Raw genomic sequence first — 19,956 nt, 5'->3', positions numbered from 1 at the left:
TGAAAATAAAAAACGAGGACTAAAATGTATTGTTTGCTCACAAGGGACATCTGGTGTTGACATTCTCTCTCAGTGCATATGAGCAATGTGATAATGATTAAGACCTGCCTTTGACAACCTGGAGCTGGGCATCGGGCTATTCGGAATAAGTCCAGGTTATGATAAGCTACAGAGAAAGGCAGTGGCATAGATGAGGAGAAAGAATCTTACAAGGTAAGGACGTGCTACCCATTTGTACCTTCCTTTCTTGTAATACAAAAGCAGAAGTGATCTTGTGATAAGGGGTACAGGCTGACCCAGGTCAGGTCCTCTCCAAAACTCATATGTGGGAGCTGTAACCTCCAGCACTTTAGGATGAAACTGCAGTTGGAGACAGAACCTTTAAAGGCCTGATTAGTTTGGGTCTAATGGGTCTAACCCAATCTCACAGGTGTCTCTTTAAGAGGAGCAAATCCAAATATGCGGAGATACTGGGATGTGCAGGCACACGGAAAAGGCACATAAGAACACGGGGAAAAGGCAGCCATTTGCACATTAATGATAGCTCTCCCAGGAAAGAAAACCCCCTCTGACACCTTCCAGCATTCAGAACAGTGGGGGGGAGGTTTGAGGGGGAACATTATTCTTGATTAAGCTGCTAGCCTCTGGAATTGTGTTATGGCATCCTTAGCAGAACAATGCCAGGGGAAACTAGCATGGAAAAGGTCTGGATATACAGGCCTCATTGACCAAACACAATAATATTCAAAATCTAAAGTTCCTGGACACCTAGGCATATAGAGAAGAACCACTGGCACTAGAACAGTCCCCTTGATGTGTAAGTGGCTAAGACTGGAAAATATCAGCAAACACGGTGACAGCTTTATACTTTAATTTAGCATGTTAGCAAATGTCCCTGAAGCAGAAGCCCCAAAGGCTTGCTGTCCCAGGAGGATTAGTGGCCTTCTGGGGAGGACATGTGGTAAGGACATGCCAGTCAAAAGGGATTCTCCACTGTTCACTGGAAACCGAAATGAAGGGATGGGTAAACCTGTGATGGTCAAGGTCAACTTGATGAGCTTTATAATCACCCTGGAGATGGGTCTCCGGGCACGCCTTTGAGGCATTACCTTGATCAGATTATTTGATATACAAAGGCCTACCCACTGTGGTAGGTACTTTTCCCACAGCCAGGATCCTGGAGAAAGTAAGCTGAGCACTAGTGTTTCCCACTTTAAACTTCCTGACACAGACACAGGGGAGGGGAATAGGGTGAAAGTGGGAGGTAGGGAGGAACGGGAGGACACAAGGGATGGGATAACAATTGAGATGTAATATGAATAAATTAATAAAAAAAGGAAAACTAAAAAAAAAAAGACTTTATTTTTATTTTTAATTATGTACTCATGTGTGGGGGCAGGGTGGGTGCCCTCAGAATCCAGAAGAAGGTCTCAGATCCCATGGAACTGGGCAGCCTGAAATGGGTCCTCTATAAGAGTCCTACATGCTCTTAACAGCTGAGCAATCTCTCCAGCCCTTCAGTTGCTTTTTGTCAGTGTCACAGCAACAGAAAGGTAACTATGACAACACCCCGCCCTACATTTCCTCTGGGGCACTTTCTTTTCCTGGTCAAATCCGTTGCTGCCAACTCATTCTCACTTTCCTCCTGGCTGTAGCAGCCCTTGTCCACATCACCAACACTTGTTGGTGTTTTTATATTTGATTTGATTTCCTTATTTGGTCTTAGAAATTTATTCTACTTGTCTGCAAGACAAGATTTCCAATTTTTTTAAACTTATTTTTTAAAAATTTAGTCACTTTACATCCCAATTGAATTCCCCTCCCTCATTTCCTCCCAGTCCCACCCTCCCTCCTTCCTCCCCCTCTTCCCCTCCCCTCGTCCGCCAAGAGGGGGAGCCCTTCTCCCCTACCGTCTGACCCCAGCCTATCAAGTCTCAACAGGACTGCCTGCCTCTTCTTTGGCATTGTAAGGCCAAGGAGGAGTGATCAAAGTGTAGGCAACAGAGTCTGTGACAGGCACAGCCCCTGCTTCCCTTAATAATAGGGGACCCCTATGGAGACTGAGCTGAAGAACCCCAATTCGAAAGAATAGTATTATATGGGAGATGCTAGTGTTACTGTAACAACGCATACTGTCCTTGAGGAAAAAACAAACATTCTTTCACCAAGGCTAACTGCAAAGGTTAAATGATGCCACCTGTGGGGGGAAGGAGAGCGCAAGAGGGAGGAAGCAGACAGGTCTCCAATGTGTACAATCATCCATTTGTTCTTTGTAAGGAAGGAGGAGTTAGATGACCAGACTTAACTCAGTTCCTGTCCTTACTCCTTCTCAGTGTACTGATACGTCCTTAACTAAAGCACTGTTGCCATGTGCTGTCTATGCCACCAGCAGCCGACCCCCTAGGCCATCATGCTGATCCTCCTCCCTCCAACTGGCACCTGATGATGACACCTGGTCACTCTCCCGCACAGGTGGGGGCTGGGCTAACCTTGCTCTTTATTTCCCCAGTCACACCGGAGACAATGGTCTTCATCTAACCGGTCAACTCCACTAGAAATGCCACTCCTTCCTCCTTTATGGGAACGCAAGCTCCCTCCAGGCCTCACTCACTATCTCATCCCCTGTAAGGCCCATTAAGATCTAATTGGCCCAGCCTCAAGCCTTTTGCCCTCAGCAGGAATTAATACCCATTTGAATTCTGACTATATAATAATAATCAATTTTGGGAAGACAAGGCTCACATTCAAAATGGTTGCCAATTGTCACCACTCTGCATATAACAGGTACCCAATAAATACTTATACTTTACATTTTAAATTAGGTGTGTTTTAATTTTTAAAGTGCTCCTTTAAAAAGGGATTTTAAGAGTGCTCTAAGTGCCTTAAAACATATGATCACATTCTGATTTTTATTCCAGGCAGAGGAAAGAAGTTCCCTTGGAAAATCAAGAAGTTTGAGGGATTAAAAGTCTAGAGAATTACAGTCTTAAGGTGGGCTAGGCCTTTCAAGGCAATGACTTAATGTTTTTTCCTCAGTATCCTGAAAATTCAGATACTCAGGGATGCTGAGCATGCTCCACCATGTAGCTGGTGTGTGGAGGACACGGCTACGGGAATCACAAACCCACAGCCTGCCCATGTGTTTGAGCCACTTTTCACAGAGTCTGGCCAAAGTCTGGCCTCTAAAGCTGGAAACTGCTGGACTAGAGGAGGAAGTAGCCACCAAGGTCCTAGAGAGGGACAGGGGGAGACATGAGGGTGGGATCCGCTTACTCAGTGCCACTTTCCACCATCTGCGTGAGGAGTGAGATGCCGTCCAGGTTAATGAACTCCTGAGCAAAGGTAACGTCCCGGGAGAGGCTGGCCAAGTCCTTCAGGGCTTCCAGCTTTGCATCCATGCTTGACGACTGTATTCGTTCATGGAGTTGCTGGGCGTTTTGAGCCTGGAGGAGAGAAGAAAAACCGAGAAAGAAGATAAGTCCATGCTATCAGTTTGCCCTTTTTTGTGTGTTTAAATACAATAGCACAAAAAAAAAAAAAAAAAAAAAAAAATCACTGAGTCCCTGGGAAATAAATGTGCGCAGGCCAGAAGCATAGGCTAGGTGCGTATTAAATCAGGTTGCCATCAGAACGACTCCTCCCTCCAGGGCCCCCATCCCGCCTTCCAGGAGGAAAATAATGGGGCCCTTTTCATAGAAGAACGAAGAACATGGGTAAGTGTGCATAAATATTAAAGCTGGGAAACTGATAGGGTGTGACAGACGGGAAGAGAAAGGGGGCTGTTTACTTTTTCAATAAAATTATTATCTAGAAGTGACAAAAAGCTACTTGCTTAGTTAAGCAATTACACAAATTTATACATCATGATTACCCATTCAGTCACAGCTCTGAGTAATAAGCGCCTGCACTCGGAAGCTTCATTAACCACACAAATGAGTCCCCGCTGCCGCCGTCGCCACTGCCACCAGCAGCCAGCAGCACGGGTTTCTCACGCACTGGCTACCTACTGTACGAATGGGAAACAGAATAGCTGAAGTCCAATTAAGAGAGCTCTTCCTAGGGCTAATGTTCTCCGTGCTGAGGCCTTTGCATTTGTGTGCTGCATGCAGGGCAAAGAGGACTAGAAATGCGAGGCAGGGCTGAACTTCCGAGCTACAGCAAGAAGGGGACACTGTGGTTTGGAAGCGATTTGTCCCTCAGTCGCTCGTGTGTTGGGACACTGATGTCCAGTGTCGGCAATTCAAGAGGTGGCAGCGCCTTAAGCGGCGAGGCTTAGCTGTGGGAGGTGGATGTTCTTTCTGGTCCCTGCCTGTTGACACTCTGGTTTTCTGCTACACACCTCACCTCTCTCCCTCATAGGCATGCCCTGCCACTGCTTCCACAGTGAGGGCCTGCACAGAGTTGAGCTGATAATACTGCCAGTACTTGAACCTCTAGAACTATAAACTAAACAAACTCCTTGTTCTTATAAATCACCTAGCCTCAGGTATTTCATTATAATAACAGGAAGAACATGTAATACATGGTATTGGACATGAACATGAACAGAAATTAGTTCCAGAAAAAACGAAGAACACCCTGAGCTCTACAATAGAGCTGGGGTAGAGGGCAGTGCCCTGCAGAGAGAAGGACAGCCCCAAGGAGTTTTTCCTTGAAGCCAGACAGAAGAACACGCATTGTATCATGTAGTCTGAGCACACCAGGATTCCCCATTACATCACAGTCAACAGGAAAAATCAGGAAAGAACAAAGCCATTGGACAGGGGTGGAAGATGAAAACTCGTTCCCAGGCAACAGACAAGCCACAAGTCACTAAAAGTCATAAGTCACACTGTCCAACAGCATTCAACAGAGGCTCCCAGACCGCACCTGACCCAGACAGCTTCTAAAACCACAGATCCTTTGTCCACACACACAACTTTTTGATTTGAAAGCCTGGTCTCTAGAAACATCAGCCGAAGAAGCTAGGCTTCCATGCTGCCTCTTCCCAACCCCAGTGTGAAATGGCTTCCACATCAACCTGACTCCGTCTTGCAACAATGGTGGGACCGAGCAACATTGGCTCTCCCACGCAGTCACCCGTGTCCTTCCTGGCTAGGCCACTGCGAAGCCTCCCAGCTCTACTGCACTAAGGAGAAAAATCTTCCCATTAAAGTTGTGCAGTCTTCAGCAAAGACCTTTTGCTGAGAAGGAATTCTGCTACTCTTTCTCATGCATCCATATGCCTTTGATAAGGACCTACTTTAGGTAAATTAATTAATTAGCTAGTGTAAAATAAGGGAAGAGGGACAAGCACCAAAACTTGGGCAGAGAAGTCAAGATTGACGAGTCTCAGATTCTAAGACCATGAGGTGATGCTTCTACAGATGGAAACTATGTTACCTATGGAATCACACATGGCCGCAGCACAGCAGTGCCTGGCTGATGTCGGGTCCAGGAGAGGACTGTCCACCGGGAGCATGGAAACTCCTACAGATTGTGTCAAATGTTCACATTCCATAGATTCCTCAGACTCCAAGGCCCTGTACGTTTCTCTAGGACAGTCCTCTGTCCTCACCAGTACAAAGACTTGCCAACTGCATGCTGGTCCTGGGTGGTGTTCTTTCCTTGAGGCGGGCCATACTCCTTCCCTGGAATTTTCTGAAGGAGCAAGTCTTCATAAAGCTCAGAGTGGTACCCTCGCCTTTCCATGTGTGCATTTGGGAAGTCGTCATCTTCATCTCAGGATTCACGTACAACATTGGAGGGGGCACAGAGAGAACTTGTATGGCTGGAGGAATGCAATGTGACTTAGTACAAAGCTCCTGGCTAGCTGTGGCGTCATCTCCAGGTGAGCCAGTAAGCCAGTGAGCTTTCCTTCATCTCTCTTGACCTCATTTTCCTATCAGCAGATCCATCCAGGAACTGTGGTGGGATGACATGAAAGATTCCCTCCAACCCTCAAAGTGACAGATTGCTTCTCAGCTGAGCAGGAAGCTCCATCATGCGTCAGCCAGGAAAAGGGCGCTCTACATGTGAGTCCCAGATGTGCCCTCCCATCAAAATACTACGCAGTACTGACAGGACACTGCCTGTGCAGCATCCATGCAGTTGGAGCCAGAAGAGGTCGGATAGGTACTCAGTTTCTCCAATCTCTAAATGATCTGTATACAAAACTTTCATTCTACAGAATAAAGCTGAATAAATGTCTGTAATGTTAAAGCTGGGTTTTAGAAAAGGAAATTTCTAGTCTGGATATCAATTAATGCCAGAAAAAAACTGGCACACAATTTTGTTTAGATATAATTATCTGTTTTAAAGCAAAGCTAATCCTAATCCTTATTCACTGACTCATAGATACTTCTAGAAAGTTCATTCTGAGTCATGAACATTCAAGAGACAGCAACAAAGGAGGCTTACCCACATTGGGTTGAGGGAAGGCCACTGTCAAATAATAGGGATAAAAGTTAAATACTGTGTTGCTAATGGGAAACACTACAATGGAGAGCCGTGATAGAAAGCAACTGGTGGACTCTTTAGATGATCTAAGAACAAACTGCCGAAGGCTGTGTCCTCCACGCAGAGATGAGACAGCCACCAGCATACTGGGATGGGAGAATACAGTAGGCAACAGGGCTAGAGAGTGCAAAAGCTGTACAAGGAAAGCAAGCCAGGAGTGTGTGGCGGGACAGACAAAGACGCCTGGAAAAATAAGATGAAGATGGAAGGAGGTGGGGACGGAAGAGGTGACGGGACAGGAAGCCTTTGTTGTCCAGGACAACACGCTGGACTTCTTGGGTGGTGGTGTGCCGCTCTGAAAGGAAGCATTTGGACATCTGAAGCAGGCGTCCACTGCACTGATGGGGAGACCTCAAAGAAGTGGTTACGTCCACACACCAGATACTCTTGCTCAGCATGTGATTCGGGATGAAGTAAGTGAACTTATAAACCAAAGCCAAAGAAAATGTGAGGCTAGGTGTGTCTTTTGATAAGAGTATTAAGGGCAACGGGCAGTGTACAAATAAGTTAACATTTGTGAAGGCGGGACACACGCATTCAAGTATGTGTGTCTCAAAGAGCACACCAGGACATGAAGTGTGTTAGACTTGCTAGCTAGCATTTCTAGAATCTGGAACAGTATCTGACACTCACCAGGAGTTTTTTAAAAAATGGCAGTAAATGACTATATTTATATAGTCATGTATGCGAACATGCATGTAGATACATATATTTGTATATAAAAAGCCAAGTGTGGCAAATTAAAATGTGACTTATGTTTAATGATGATAATCTTCTTTGTACCACACTTGGTTTTATTTTTCTATAATGATTCTGTACTGCTTTTATATTTCAGAGGAAAAAAACCATGATTATTAAAAGTAAAAGGGCCTTGTTTCTGAGTTTTCCGGGCTCAGCACAGAGTACAGGGTTTAACAGCTGTAGGAGGGACCATATCCAATAGTGAATTTTATTTCTTTGTAGTGTTTCCAGGGACAGAAAAGAAAGTTTCCCTTCACGTCACTCAAACAGTTCAGATGGATGGAGAGGTTCAGAGCTTGACTTGGGAGCAGTTGGACCATTGAGTGGAGACCAGGGAAGGGAACCAGGGCTGTGAGCGCACAGAACTGGCCAGCTGTGAGCGCACAGAACTGGCCATCTCTGTTCCTGAAGTCAAAAGTCATGCAGCCCCAAACATTCAGCATAATTCCAGGCCCATGTGTCAATTAAAAGGTGAAGTTTTTTTTAAGTTTCTGAACACTCTTTAAATTCATTAATTTTTCAGATATTCCAAAATGTGTATCTGCATGTCCACGTGGATGACCCAAGAAGCACCTGGCCTGTCACTTGCTGACCTTACAATCTCTTCTCTCCACTGGCTGCCTCTCCAGGGTTAGGCCTCTAAAGCAATGGGAAAAACAGAGTATAGACATTTGTAACATTTTCCCCCCTTCGGTTTTTTGTGTAGGAGGCTGGGGTCTTGGTCTTTGTGCTTGCAGAGAAGCTCCAGGGCAACCTGTGGCCTTAAGTACACAGGGCTGTTCACTCAAGGGAAGGAACGCCACACCTGTGGTCTTCTCAGAGGCTGGGAGCAGATACACTTTCCAGTCCAGTGACCTTTGCACTATCTGTGTGGCCAGAGACAACACTGGGCCCTCCCCCAGACTTGTCATGAGCCTGTTTTTCTCAGCGAGCCTATAGACCCTCTGTATAGAAGGTGTCAAGTGCGCTTCACAAGGAGTTTGAATGTAGTCACATCTGATTTTTATTTAGTGTGTTTTGTTCCTCAAAGAGTTTTATGTATGCTTTGTTGTGCATGCACAATTAATTATCACCAGAGACGTTTCACCAGATTGTGCTACGCTTAAATATGCCTAAAATAAACCACTCTGGGTCAGACTCCAGAAGCTTGGACCAACACCAGCTACTGGCTCCTACTACACGTCACTGCCCTCTTGCCTCCCATGGCCAACTCTCTCTGCAAGCTTATCACCATTGCAGAGACCACCTCATTTTTCAAACCAGCACAGATTTAACAATCCTCATCTGTTAGTAATCTAATAATTCTTCTGATAAAAATCTTTGATAGCCTCAATCTACGGAATGACTGGTGCAGTGGATGGGAACATGTTTTTTTCTGTTGTTGTTTTTTTGGGTTTTTTTTTTTTTTTTTTTAAATCCCAAGTGTGGGATGGGGAACAGACTTGTGAGAGAACAGGTGATGTTTATCCACAAAGAAATTGAACCACCTCCTGGGTGTGCTTGGTTTTTGCCAGCTGAAACACATCTTAGTATGGATTCTGAGTGTGTGTATGTGTGTGTGTGTGAGTGTGTGTGTGTCTGTGTGAGTGTTTGTGTGTGTGTGTGTGTGTGTGTGTGTGTGTGTGTGTGTGCGTGTGTGTGTGTGTGTGGACACATATGCCTCAAAGAAGAGGCTAGGGCTTTTGGGGTCTAACTATTGTTTGGATGTTCATTGCTCTATTTCAAGACACTCCTAGAGAGAACTGCTCCAGACAAGGCTTTGAGGCTCCAGGCTCTGGCTGCTGTTCCAGGGTCCAGCAGCAATTTCAGTGGAATTGCTCGTCTGCTGAAACCCTACAGACTAGGCCAGGGGAATCACTCCCAGGAACTGAGTCCAAAAAGGTCTACTTCTCCTGTTCCCATTAACCTCCTTTCTCTCCTATCTAGGGTAGGTGGGTTGGAAGGGAGGTGTAATCATTAAAGAACCCCAAATAAAGTAGGTTTGGAAAAGATGAAGCCTACAGACTAGCATATCAACAACTTTTTTATCACCACAAGAACTAGGCCCCCCCAAATCACTGGGACCGACCGGCCTGCTGAGCTAGATGGCTCTCACAGCTGCTCTGCAGCAGCGGAGAACAGTGCGGAGGGTTACACCTGGAGATGGCACTGATGATGGGTGCTTAAAAAGCAGCTTGGGTTTCTCTGTGTACAAGGAAGGAAATGAGAAAGCAGGAGGAAGAGGAACTCATCCATATGCCTTAATGGCTCATCACATAGTTGCATAACCTTTTAAACAGACATGTTTTTAGCTGCAGATGTGCTGGTTCACGATGACGTCATAGTACTCACTTAATGAAAAGTGGTATCGGCACACGAGACACAAAGAAGCGCATAAGTACGTTGAGAGACCACAAAGCAAAAAGCTAGTGTGCTGCTAAGTACTTCCGGTGGTATCCTCTGAGAGACATTTGGTCTTTTTATCAGGATACATTTATTTTCATTTCTATAATCAGAATAGTCACTGTGGTACATACACTGTTCTGCCAGCCACTTTTGCACTTAGTAATGTTCTTTGGAGAAACCTCCAGTGTGCTACATACCAAACTCTTATAAATGATGATTGGTTTCTAGCGTTTGTTCACTAGAAGAAATGATGTCTATAGCCGTGCTTGGATGCACATGTTGTGAGTGGTGCAAATGTCCTGTTGTTTTGTGAATCTACTTATCAAATAAATTCCTAACAGGAGAATTAAGACAAAGGTTAATGTGTATAATATACTTGGGTGGAAACAGCAAGGTTCCCTGCCAAGGTTGCACCAGTTCATACTCTGAGCCACAGTATCCTTGGCTCACACTAATTACTAAGAACATAAACTCCATCCCTTTAAGGAGATGAAGACCTCTCTACATATATACATGAAATGATGTACACATGCGCATACGTACGTATGGATATATATTTCCCCCTCTTTTTGCTTCCCTTCCACTATACCTATGACCACACGTATTGAGGCAGGGTTCTATAGCCATTCAGGAAAGATTCTGTGAATTCCAGAACCATCCCCAGGCAATGCAAATTACCACCTGCTTTTTCTAGTGCACCATTCTTGACACTGTGTTTGGAGTTATTTCCAAGGACAAAGGTTTTGAAGATTTTATCTTGGGGTAGTTAAATGTATCGACCTTGTTTTTATAAAATGACTTCTGGGGTTTATAGCACTTATACAGAGTTTCTATCCATTCCAAGAATATCCAGATATTCATTATGAGAAAATTTTCGGTTGCTTTTCTGAAACAAGGTCTCTCTGTATAGCCCTGACTGACCTGGAACTCACTGTGTAGACCAGGCTGGCCTCACACTCAGAGAGATCTGCCTGCCCCCGCCACCCACATACAGGGATTAAATGAATACAGCATCATGCCCAGCTCATTATGAAGAAATTTTTAAAAACTAAAATTCCGAGAAGACGAAAACAATGATCTGACGATCTAAAATTTTCTAATAGAAACATTTCAAAAATGTGCTTCGTGCAGTGCATGACCTCAGAGTCAGGTCCTGGCTATGACCAGAGCAGGTGCACAGAGGCACTACTCACTTTCCCCTAAGCTCTCAGGGCTGCTCTGGAGCTCACAGAAATGCACACATACAGTCTGGACCTCACCTGAAACTAGAGTGTGTGTATGTGTGTGTGTCCATTGTACAATCATATATACATGTCTATATGTAGCTCTGTATACACTTGTATGTCTTGTTATCTATCTGCAGGGAGAAGTCAACCAACATAGAAAAGGAACTTTGTGTAGGAGGTAGTACAAAAACATCTACTGGGTTCTTTATGGCACTCTAATACTCCCTAACAAATTTGATGAAGACACTTCTTTACACCTTTATTATATACATTAAAAAAGCAAGTTAGGTCAGGCATGGCAATGCGTGCCTTTAATTCTATTATTTGGGAGGCAGAAGTAGGCAGATAGATGTCTATGAGTCCAGCCTACTTTATATAGGGAGTTCCAGGACAACATAGAAAGATCCCATCTAAAAACATAAATAAATTTTTTTAAAGTGTTGGCCTGTCTGACTCATTTCATTTAAACACAAAATACAAAAAAATAATCCACCAATGAATGAAGCTTTCCATTTCCATATAAGCTGCTGTGTGGTGTCACCCAGTTATAGACCCTGTGGCTTCAGCCAACCACAAGAGGCTCCTTCAAGTGCGATGCCTGGGTCCAGTTCCCAGACACTGTCACCCAGTCTGACGTCAGGATCTCTAAGTCCTACAGCTGGTCCTAGTGTGGAGGCCACTGCTGTAGGAAGAGCAAAGTGGTCTCCTGTGAGTGGACGCCTGTGTCATAACAGCGCCCTGTACGCTGTCTTACCCATCTTTCCCTTTACCGAACCCAGAGTGTGAGAATCATTCACTGTCTCTGATGACAACTTACATTCTCTTCCTGGGAAAGAATTCTCCCGTACATTATTTTATTTGTTTATTTTTATTGCATGGGGTTATCTTCATGGAAGTACATAATGTACTTTGAGACTATTTCTCTCCACGCCCTACAACTCCCCCCCCCCCCCCTCAGGAGTGCCCTCTGTTGCCCAATTTTGTTTCCCTTTCCATGTCAGTCATCAGTACATATGGACTTCTGTTAGGAACCCAGGGCAATAGCACAGAGGCAAGTCTTCCTTGACATAGAGCCAGCCTACATGAAACACCGAGCCTCACTACAGGTGGTAGTTAGCAGACGAACTAGGAGACACAAAAAGCCTGATGAGACAGTAGCCTCCAAGAGTCAAGTTAACAGCAATTCGACCTCGTGAATGAAGAAGGCCTGAGAAAGGCCCACAGCAATGTGCTCAGCTCGTCTTGCACCCACTCAAGCCCACATGCAAACTGTCATTCCTATGCCCTGGCATGAAGGCACCGGAAAATGGCTCCACCAAGTCCAGCAGGCAGTCCACACCAAGTCCGCAGTCACCACTGTGTTAGGTTCAAGATGTTACAGGGCAAGATGGTTGCGTTTTTAAGGCTCTAATGCAATTTTCCATAAGAAGAGTTTGTGGTAGCTACGGTACCCACACTTTAATTCTAGCCAGATGCTTTCCCCAATTTTTAATTTTATTTTTAGCCTAACACATGGCTTCGGTGGAAGCTGAAAAATGATAGATAGATACACATTTCATCACATTTTGCAGTGTGAAAATAGTAACACTTGCAGTATTTTGAGCATGATATTTTTTCAGGAAAGCAAGGAAGCGTACTCGGCAGGGATATACTTTAAATATGCTGTTGTTGTTATGCAGAATCTCTAGACATGAGAAAGATCACCATCCCAGCCACAGTCTAAATATGTTTCGGCATCCTATTTAGCAGCGTTTATTCAGAGGCCTTCAAAGGCTTTATACAGAGTCAGCTGAGAGGAAAACGGCATAAGCAGGTAGTGCCCTTCAGCTGATTTTAGAAAATGTTTTAATAACAGATCCAGGCTAGAAAATGATCAAATACCCATCCACCCATCCTACACACACACACACACAAACACACACACACACACACACACACACACAGGAAAGGCCGTAGGAGGCTATGGTTTTTTTCACTGCCTGAATCTGTTCAATGGCATCAGGTGACAGTGACCAGACAGTCACTATCCCATTTGTACTGTGAGAACTGCCACTGGATTGACTACCACAAATTTCAAGTCTTCACCATCCATTTACCATCACGAGACAATGTCACCCTCCCATTGTGGAAAAGAAAGGGCAGCATGTTCCTGTGACTCTGGAGTCGGCCTGGGAGGGTACTGCACCCTGAGTTCTGCAGAAGTCCTTCTCAGTGGTCTGTACCCACGGTCACATACAGCAGGCCTGGCTGGGAAGGTTTTAATGAGAAGCAATAAACGAATGTCAACTTACTGGAGATGTAGTTAGTCGGAGGATAGTGCCATTTTTTATTTCATTGCGATTCTGCAAAAGATGAAGGAAAAGCTTTAGTAAATCTCTAAGAAGAAGCTGGATGAAAGAGGAGAACAAAAGCAAACACAGTTCAGACTTGAGTCTATGCAACGAATGTTCTTACGAGTCCCTCTGTTCTCATTTGTGTAATTTTCAATTACTTCTACAAAGATGCTTAACTCAAACAATAGGAATATGAGACCTCAAAATAGGAAAGCATAATAATAACCGTAAAAGTGTATTCAGAGAAGATGGCCTCAAAGTTCTCTACCTGATAAAATTGAAAACATGTCCGCACAAAAACTTGTACACTAATATTCACAGAAATGTGTACTCTTTTTTTCCCATTTTTAAAATTAATTTATTCTTGTTACATCTCAATGGTTATCCCATCCCTTGTATCCTCCCATTCTTCCCTCCCTCCCATTTTCCCCTTATTCCTTTCCCCTATGACTGTGACTGAGGGAGACTTCCTCCCCCTGTATATGCTCATAGGGTATCAAGTCTCTTCTTGGTAGCCTGCTATCCTTCCTCTGAGTGCCACCAGGTCTCCCCATGCAGGGGACATGGTCAAATATGAGGCACCAGAGTACGTGTGAAAGTCACACCCAACTCTCCATTCAACTGTGGAGAATGTCCTGTCCATTGGCTAGATCTGGGTAGGGGTTTGACGTTTACCTCCTGTATTGTCCTTGGCTGATGCCATAGTTTGAGCGGGACCACTGGGCCCAAATCTGCCTATCATAATGTTCTTCTTGTAGGTTTCTAGGACCCTCTGGATCCTTGTACTTTGCTATTCTCCCATGCTTCTCTCATCTAGAGTCCCAATAGGATGTCCTCCCCTCTGTCCCAGTTTCCTGGTAAGTGAAGACTTTCATGGGACATGCCCCTTGGGCTAGTATGCAGATATAAGTGAGTATATACCATTTGAGTCTTTCTGCTTCTGGGTTAACTCACTCATTATGATCATTTCTAGCTCAATCCACTTGTCCACAAGTTTTGGGAATTTCTTGTTTTTAATAGCTGAGTAGCATTCCATAGTGTAAATGTACCACAGTTTCTTTATCCATTCTTCCGCTGAGGGACACTTAGGCTGTTTCCATGTTCTGGCTATTATGAATAAGGCTGCTATGAACATGGTTGAGCAAAGTTTTTTGTTGTGTGCTGGAGCATCTTCTGGGTATATTCCAAGGAGTGGAATAGCTGGGTCTTGAGGAAGCCCTATTCCCATTTTTCTGAGATAACACCAGATAGATTTCCAAAGTGGCAGTACTAGTTTGCATTCCCACCAGCAATGAAGGAGTGTTTCTCTATCTCCACATCCTCGCCAGCATGTGGTGTTGCTTGAATTTTTGATCTTAGCCATTCTGATGGGTGTAAGATGGAATCTCAGAGTTGTTTTAATTTGCATTTCCCTGATGACTAAGGAGGTTGAGCATTTCTTTAAGTGTTTCTCAGCCATTTGATAATATCCAAAATATATAAAGAACTCAAGAAATTAAACACCACCATACCAAATAACCCAATTGAGAAATGGGGCTTGGAACTAAACAGAGAATTCTCAACAGAGAAATGTGTAATCTTAAGTCAGAGAAATTTTCAAAATTAATTGCCGTAATAGTTGTTCAACCCTCCCCCTAAATAAAGTTAAAATAATCAAACTGATCATATCTAAAATGCTTAATTTTTGTCCTGCAAAGTTGTGTGTCTCAACAAAGCTGTGAATTTTAAAGGGTTTCTTGGCATTGGCTGGTTAATTGTGCATGGTCCCTTAAAGTAAGGAACGAGCAGCCTGATGAGCAGATCCCAGATCAGACTGTGAGCATGGAGCCTCCCTGGGCATCCTTAACACTGAGGATTGAATTTCACTGCCCATTCCAGTTCCTTCCAACAGAGTATGCACCAGGCTCAGCCTCCAGAAGGTGGTAACCTGGCAGGACTCACACTGGTTGTGGCCACAAGCAGCTCTGAGTCTAGGAGGCTCACTGGCCACATCCTTTGAAACAAGCCACAGGCTATGAGGCCGCAGGTGCAGAGGTGGTAGGAAATTCCTCCCTCACGTGCCAAAGGCCCATCCATCATTTGGTCCCATGGTCAATCCTCACTAGTTACAGTCAATAAACTCCCTGCATAAAGCAAGCTGTCAGGAGCCAGCTTGAGCACTCCCTATTAAGAAAATGTACTTCTGGGTACTTTACACCATGCATGGTCAAGCCTGAAACCCATCCCCAGTGAGAAAAGCCCAAGGTGGGCCACAGCAGTGGCCACAGAGCATGCTGGATGGGAGCAGCAGTGTAAACTCAGCCTGTTTCAAGCTTAATGAGTCTACACTTCTATGAGGCTGAAGGGAAGTCAGCGAACACTGGTTACAGAGTACTGAAGAAGCTGGATGCACACAGTGCCTCCCGACAGTGCCTCCTTCGCGACCAGCTTCGGAACACACTGAGGAATCGGGGTCAGAAGATGGAGAACTGAAATTCTTCTTACTTAGGTATTCTGGAGAGCAGGCAGCCTCATGAAGTAAGCCCTCAGATCAGGCAAGACAGAGCCAGAGCGGGCACCCTCTAAAGACAGGAGAGTGTGCTCTCTCTACCTGAACCTTCCATTTTGGGAATCAAAGAAGCAGAAATGTTTAGCACTCTCTTATTATGAAAAATTGGAGTGGGGAATTAGGTATCTTATTCGTATCAGCGCCAGTACTCTGGCACTGAGCTGGAGACCATTTTAACGTTTATGCCATCACCATAATAACTCTTGGTCCACCTTAAAGATCAGAAACCAAAGCTCATCTTGACTCAACATCAGGGTCAAGGCCGGAAGGGTTCTGACCTATGTGACCTGGCATTGTTCTACCGTCAGTCCTGTCTGTTTCCTTCCCGGGGCAGCCCTACAAAGACGTGAGAATGAAGTTAAGGGAAGCCCTGTGGCTCCCCAGAGCTTCCCTTCCCACAACAGGACAACACGGTGACGTGGGTTCTACTAGGAGCTGGCCTGGCAGAGAAGGGACACTGCCTCCTGTCACCTATGTGGATCCCTCACTTTCTGCAATCAGAGCGGGAACTTCTGTGAAGAATAAAGCAGAGGTTGGTGTGTCCTCTTGCTTAAAGGCAAAGAAGTGTTATAGGCAGGGCTGGGTTCCACTGCCTGGCTAACTATTCTGACCTATTCCTCTGCCCTATGCTGGGGACAATAGGTCCTTGCCTGGATAGCATAGAAAGAGCCAGAGCTGATCCTGGGCCTAGCCTGGGGCTGTGTAGAAAGAAAGCACTTTCTGCTGTTCTTACAACGCCAGCCATCACTCTGCCCACATCCCTGGGTCAACAGCTAACTCTCCTTCTCTGTGTAATCAGTGATTTGTATTTTGGATAGAGACGAGTGGACTTCAAGGGAAGTGAGGGCAGGGGAGAGGAGGGCAGGGGAGAGCAGGGGAGGGGAGGGGAGGGCAGGGGAGAGCAGGGGAGGGGAGGGGAGGGCAGGGGAGAGCAGGGGAGGGGAGGGGAGAGCGGGGGAGGGGGAGGGGAGGGGAGGGCAGGGGAGAGCAGGGGAGGGCAGGGGAGAGTGGGGGAGGGGAGGGGAGGGGAGGGGAGGAGAGAGCAGGGGAGGGGAGGGCAGGGGAGGGGAGAGCAGGGGAGGGGAGGGGAGGCAGGGGAGGGGAGGAAGAGGCAGAAGAGCTATCGCAATAATCATTATAAATGTTTAGCTCCTGAGAGATGGCAAATTGAGCTCAGAGAGAATGACAGTGGTACAGCCTTGCTTCCCCGGCTATGTCCTATCAGGAAGCTCCACCTCAGCACACCTCTTTCATCCTGGCTGTAAACCTCATTAACAAGGGAAAGGTTGAGTTGCTCTGGTTCCCACCAGGGTGGTGCAGTCAATCACTTAGCAGCAGTCTGCCAGGAGTGGAGCACACTTCACTTCCTAGCTGGGAACCCTGCTGCAAGAAAGGCATGGATGGCAGCTGGCCCATCTTCCCCAGGCCATTGTAAAGATTCAATAGTTAATCCACTGATGCTGCTTAGAATAGGAATCACTCACTGAAAATGCAAAAAAAAAAAAAAAAAAAAAGCCAAATGTTTATTATTAAACACAAAGATAGCATCCACAAATCTACTGTTGTGGATTGGACCCCCATAGGCTCATGCGTTTGAACACTTGATGCCCAGTTGGTCCTGCTGTTTGAGAAGGTTATGGACCATGAAGAGGTTCAATATTACTAGAAGAAGTACATCAAGGCAGTAGGGAGCTGCAGTTTTACAGCCTAAGCCCACTTCCTGTTATCTACTTCCGAGATAAGCACGAAATGTGGCCATTCCGCTTCCTGAATGCCAAGCCATGCAGCGGCTGCCCTGCCTTCACGGCCATGATGACCCGAATGCCCTCTGGAACTGTAAGAGCCGAAATAAAGTCTTTCTTCCCTGGCTTGTGTTTAGCCAGCTAGGGAACTGGCAACTGAAAAATGACAAACATAGCCTGATTGGTAAGTTTCACAGTACTCTGCGTTACCCTAAAGACATCAGCACATTCCAGCAGAGAAGCCCATGCCCCGCCCCCCACCCATAAGCAGATCAGCATGGCCTCTGGCCTTGCAGGAATTGCTGCTTCACCTCGGAGGCTGGGAATTTATCACTCTCTCTTTTACTCTACGCAGTCCTCCTTGATTCACTCTTCCAAGAACCAGTTGTGAGTGTGTGTGTGTGTGTGTGTGTGAGTGTGTATGAGTGTGTGAGTGTGTGTGTGAGTGTGTGAGTGTGTGAGTGTGTATGTGTGAGTGTGTGTGTGCGCGAGTGTGTGTGTGCACATGTGTGAGTGTGCGTGCGTGTGTGAGTGTGCGTGCGTGTGTGAGTGTGCGTGTGTGAGTGTGTGTGTGAGTGTGTGTGCGCGTGTGTGTGAGTGTGTGTGTGTAAGTGTGTGTGAGTGTGTGTGCGTGTGTGAGTGTGTGTGTGAGTGTGTGTGAGTGTGTGTGTGAGTGTGTGTGTGAGTGTGTGTGAGTGTGTGTGAGTGTGTGTGAGTGTGTGTGAGTGTGTGTGCGTGTGTGCGTGTGTAATATTTTACCTATCTACGTGTTCATGTTGTTCATTAGTCACGTCACTTTACTGGAGAGTGGTAGTGGGTGTATCGTGATAGCACAGCTCCGCCCAGAACAAGGCCTTGCATGGCCTGGCCCACGTCAGTGCTCAGTAAGCATCTAATGAATCAATGGCTACATTACTGTCTTCTGGGTCATAAATGAAGCACTGAGACAGATCCAAAATGAAACAGGACTAATTCTCATTCTCCAGGAAGTCAAATAAAAAAATTCCGGTCGATACAACTTCATTCTTCCAGGAGTCTCCTGCTGGGGTCAAAAGCGTGAGTGAGCTCTCTAAGAACTTCCTGAACAGCCCAGGAGCTCTAAAACGGAAAGCATCCATTGTTTTCAACCCAAGATTCTTTTGACTCCAATTCAAAACTTCTGTTTCTACCAGTCCTGGAGTGTGTGCAGCAGCACGATCCACATGTTTTAAATCTAAGCCTAAGCTCTAACCCTCAGTAGATTCTGTCCTTCTCCGATGGCCCTGTCGACTTGTCTAGGCTCTCTGATGGATGCCAAGTGGACAGAACACCATTCAATACCATGGTGTTGCTGTGAGGTCTTTAACAAATGCTCAGTATAACGAACCATCATGGGAAGGTCAGTCAAAAGCACAGTGATTTACTCCCTCACTCCGATAACAATGGCTACTACAGTAAAGACTACCCAGGCATGGTGGTGCACACCTTTAATTCCAGCACTCAGGAGACAGAGGAAAGTAGATCTTTGAGTTCAAGGCCAGCATGGTCTACAAAGTGAGTTCCAGTACAGCCAAGGCTACACAGAGAAACCCTGCCTCAAAAAACCCAAAAGAAAAAAGAAAGACTAAAATGCTGGCAATAATTAGAAAAACAATTAATATAGTTACAGAGAAAACAGTAGAGGTTCCTCAAAAACTTAGAAGAACATCTCCCTTACAGCCTTGCAACACACACATAAGTATATAACTAAAGACAATGAAATCACTGTGTGGAAGAAACATCCGCACTTTGAGTTTTCCTGTAATTATATTCTTGGTAGCCAAAAATGGAAGCAACCTAAATGTCCATCAGGTGATGAATAGATATAGAAACACAATGGAAGACCAATCAGCTAGGGGGAAATGGAATTACATTATTTTATTTACAAGGATAGAGCCAAAGTCATTACACCAAGGGAAATAAATGAGGTACAGAATGACAAATAGCCTGTGACCTCGTTCATATGCAAAATATAGAAAAGCAACCATTACAGGGGTTGAGAATGGTGGTTCCCAGAGGCTGTGGGGGAGGGGAAAGCAAGTCAGTGAGGAAGTGAACGAAGAAACGGTCTAAAGAGGAGCCATGCCACAGCTGTATGGAGTCAGGACTTACGGTGTATAATTATATACAGGGCCACTCTGTATAACTATTACATACTGTGTATCTCAAAGAGCTAGGAAAGGACTTTGCATATCGTCACCGTTCAGAAATGAAAGCTTCTGAGGAAATGGATGGTGTAGGAGCTAGGGAGATAGTCCTGTCAGTAATGTGTGCACTTAGCAATCATGACAACCTCACCTCAGTCCGCAGCAGCTATGTATAAAAGTCAGCAGCAGCAGCCTGTGCTTGAAATATTAGCACTGGGTGATAGACACCAGTCTAGAGTCACCAATAAGCCCCAAGGCAGGATCAGGCCTGCCAGAAATACAGGTGGTAAATGTCTCATGAGAAATGACATTCAAGGC

General features: G+C 45.4%; 1 protein-coding gene across 7 annotated transcripts in view; it reads right to left on the bottom strand.

Annotated features, from left to right (window-relative positions):
* The window catches only part of Elmo1 (engulfment and cell motility 1), a 510,606-nt gene that overhangs the window by 343,792 nt on the left and 146,858 nt on the right, over window positions 1-19,956 (bottom strand). For all 7 annotated transcript variants that reach the window (XM_051168294.1, XM_051168265.1, XM_051168256.1 and 4 more), the window contains 2 exons: window positions 13,142-13,192; window positions 3,274-3,443 (listed from right to left, as the gene is read on the bottom strand). In XM_051168294.1, coding sequence (XP_051024251.1) covers window positions 3,274-3,443; window positions 13,142-13,192 — 221 coding nt within the window. The remainder of the gene's footprint in view (window positions 1-3,273; window positions 3,444-13,141; window positions 13,193-19,956) is intronic.

The sequence above is a fragment of the Acomys russatus genome, chromosome 3, assembly GCF_903995435.1.
Source record: "Acomys russatus chromosome 3, mAcoRus1.1, whole genome shotgun sequence".
Taxonomy (NCBI): domain Eukaryota; kingdom Metazoa; phylum Chordata; class Mammalia; order Rodentia; family Muridae; genus Acomys; species Acomys russatus.
This window is presented reverse-complemented; position numbering and strand designations above follow the sequence as displayed.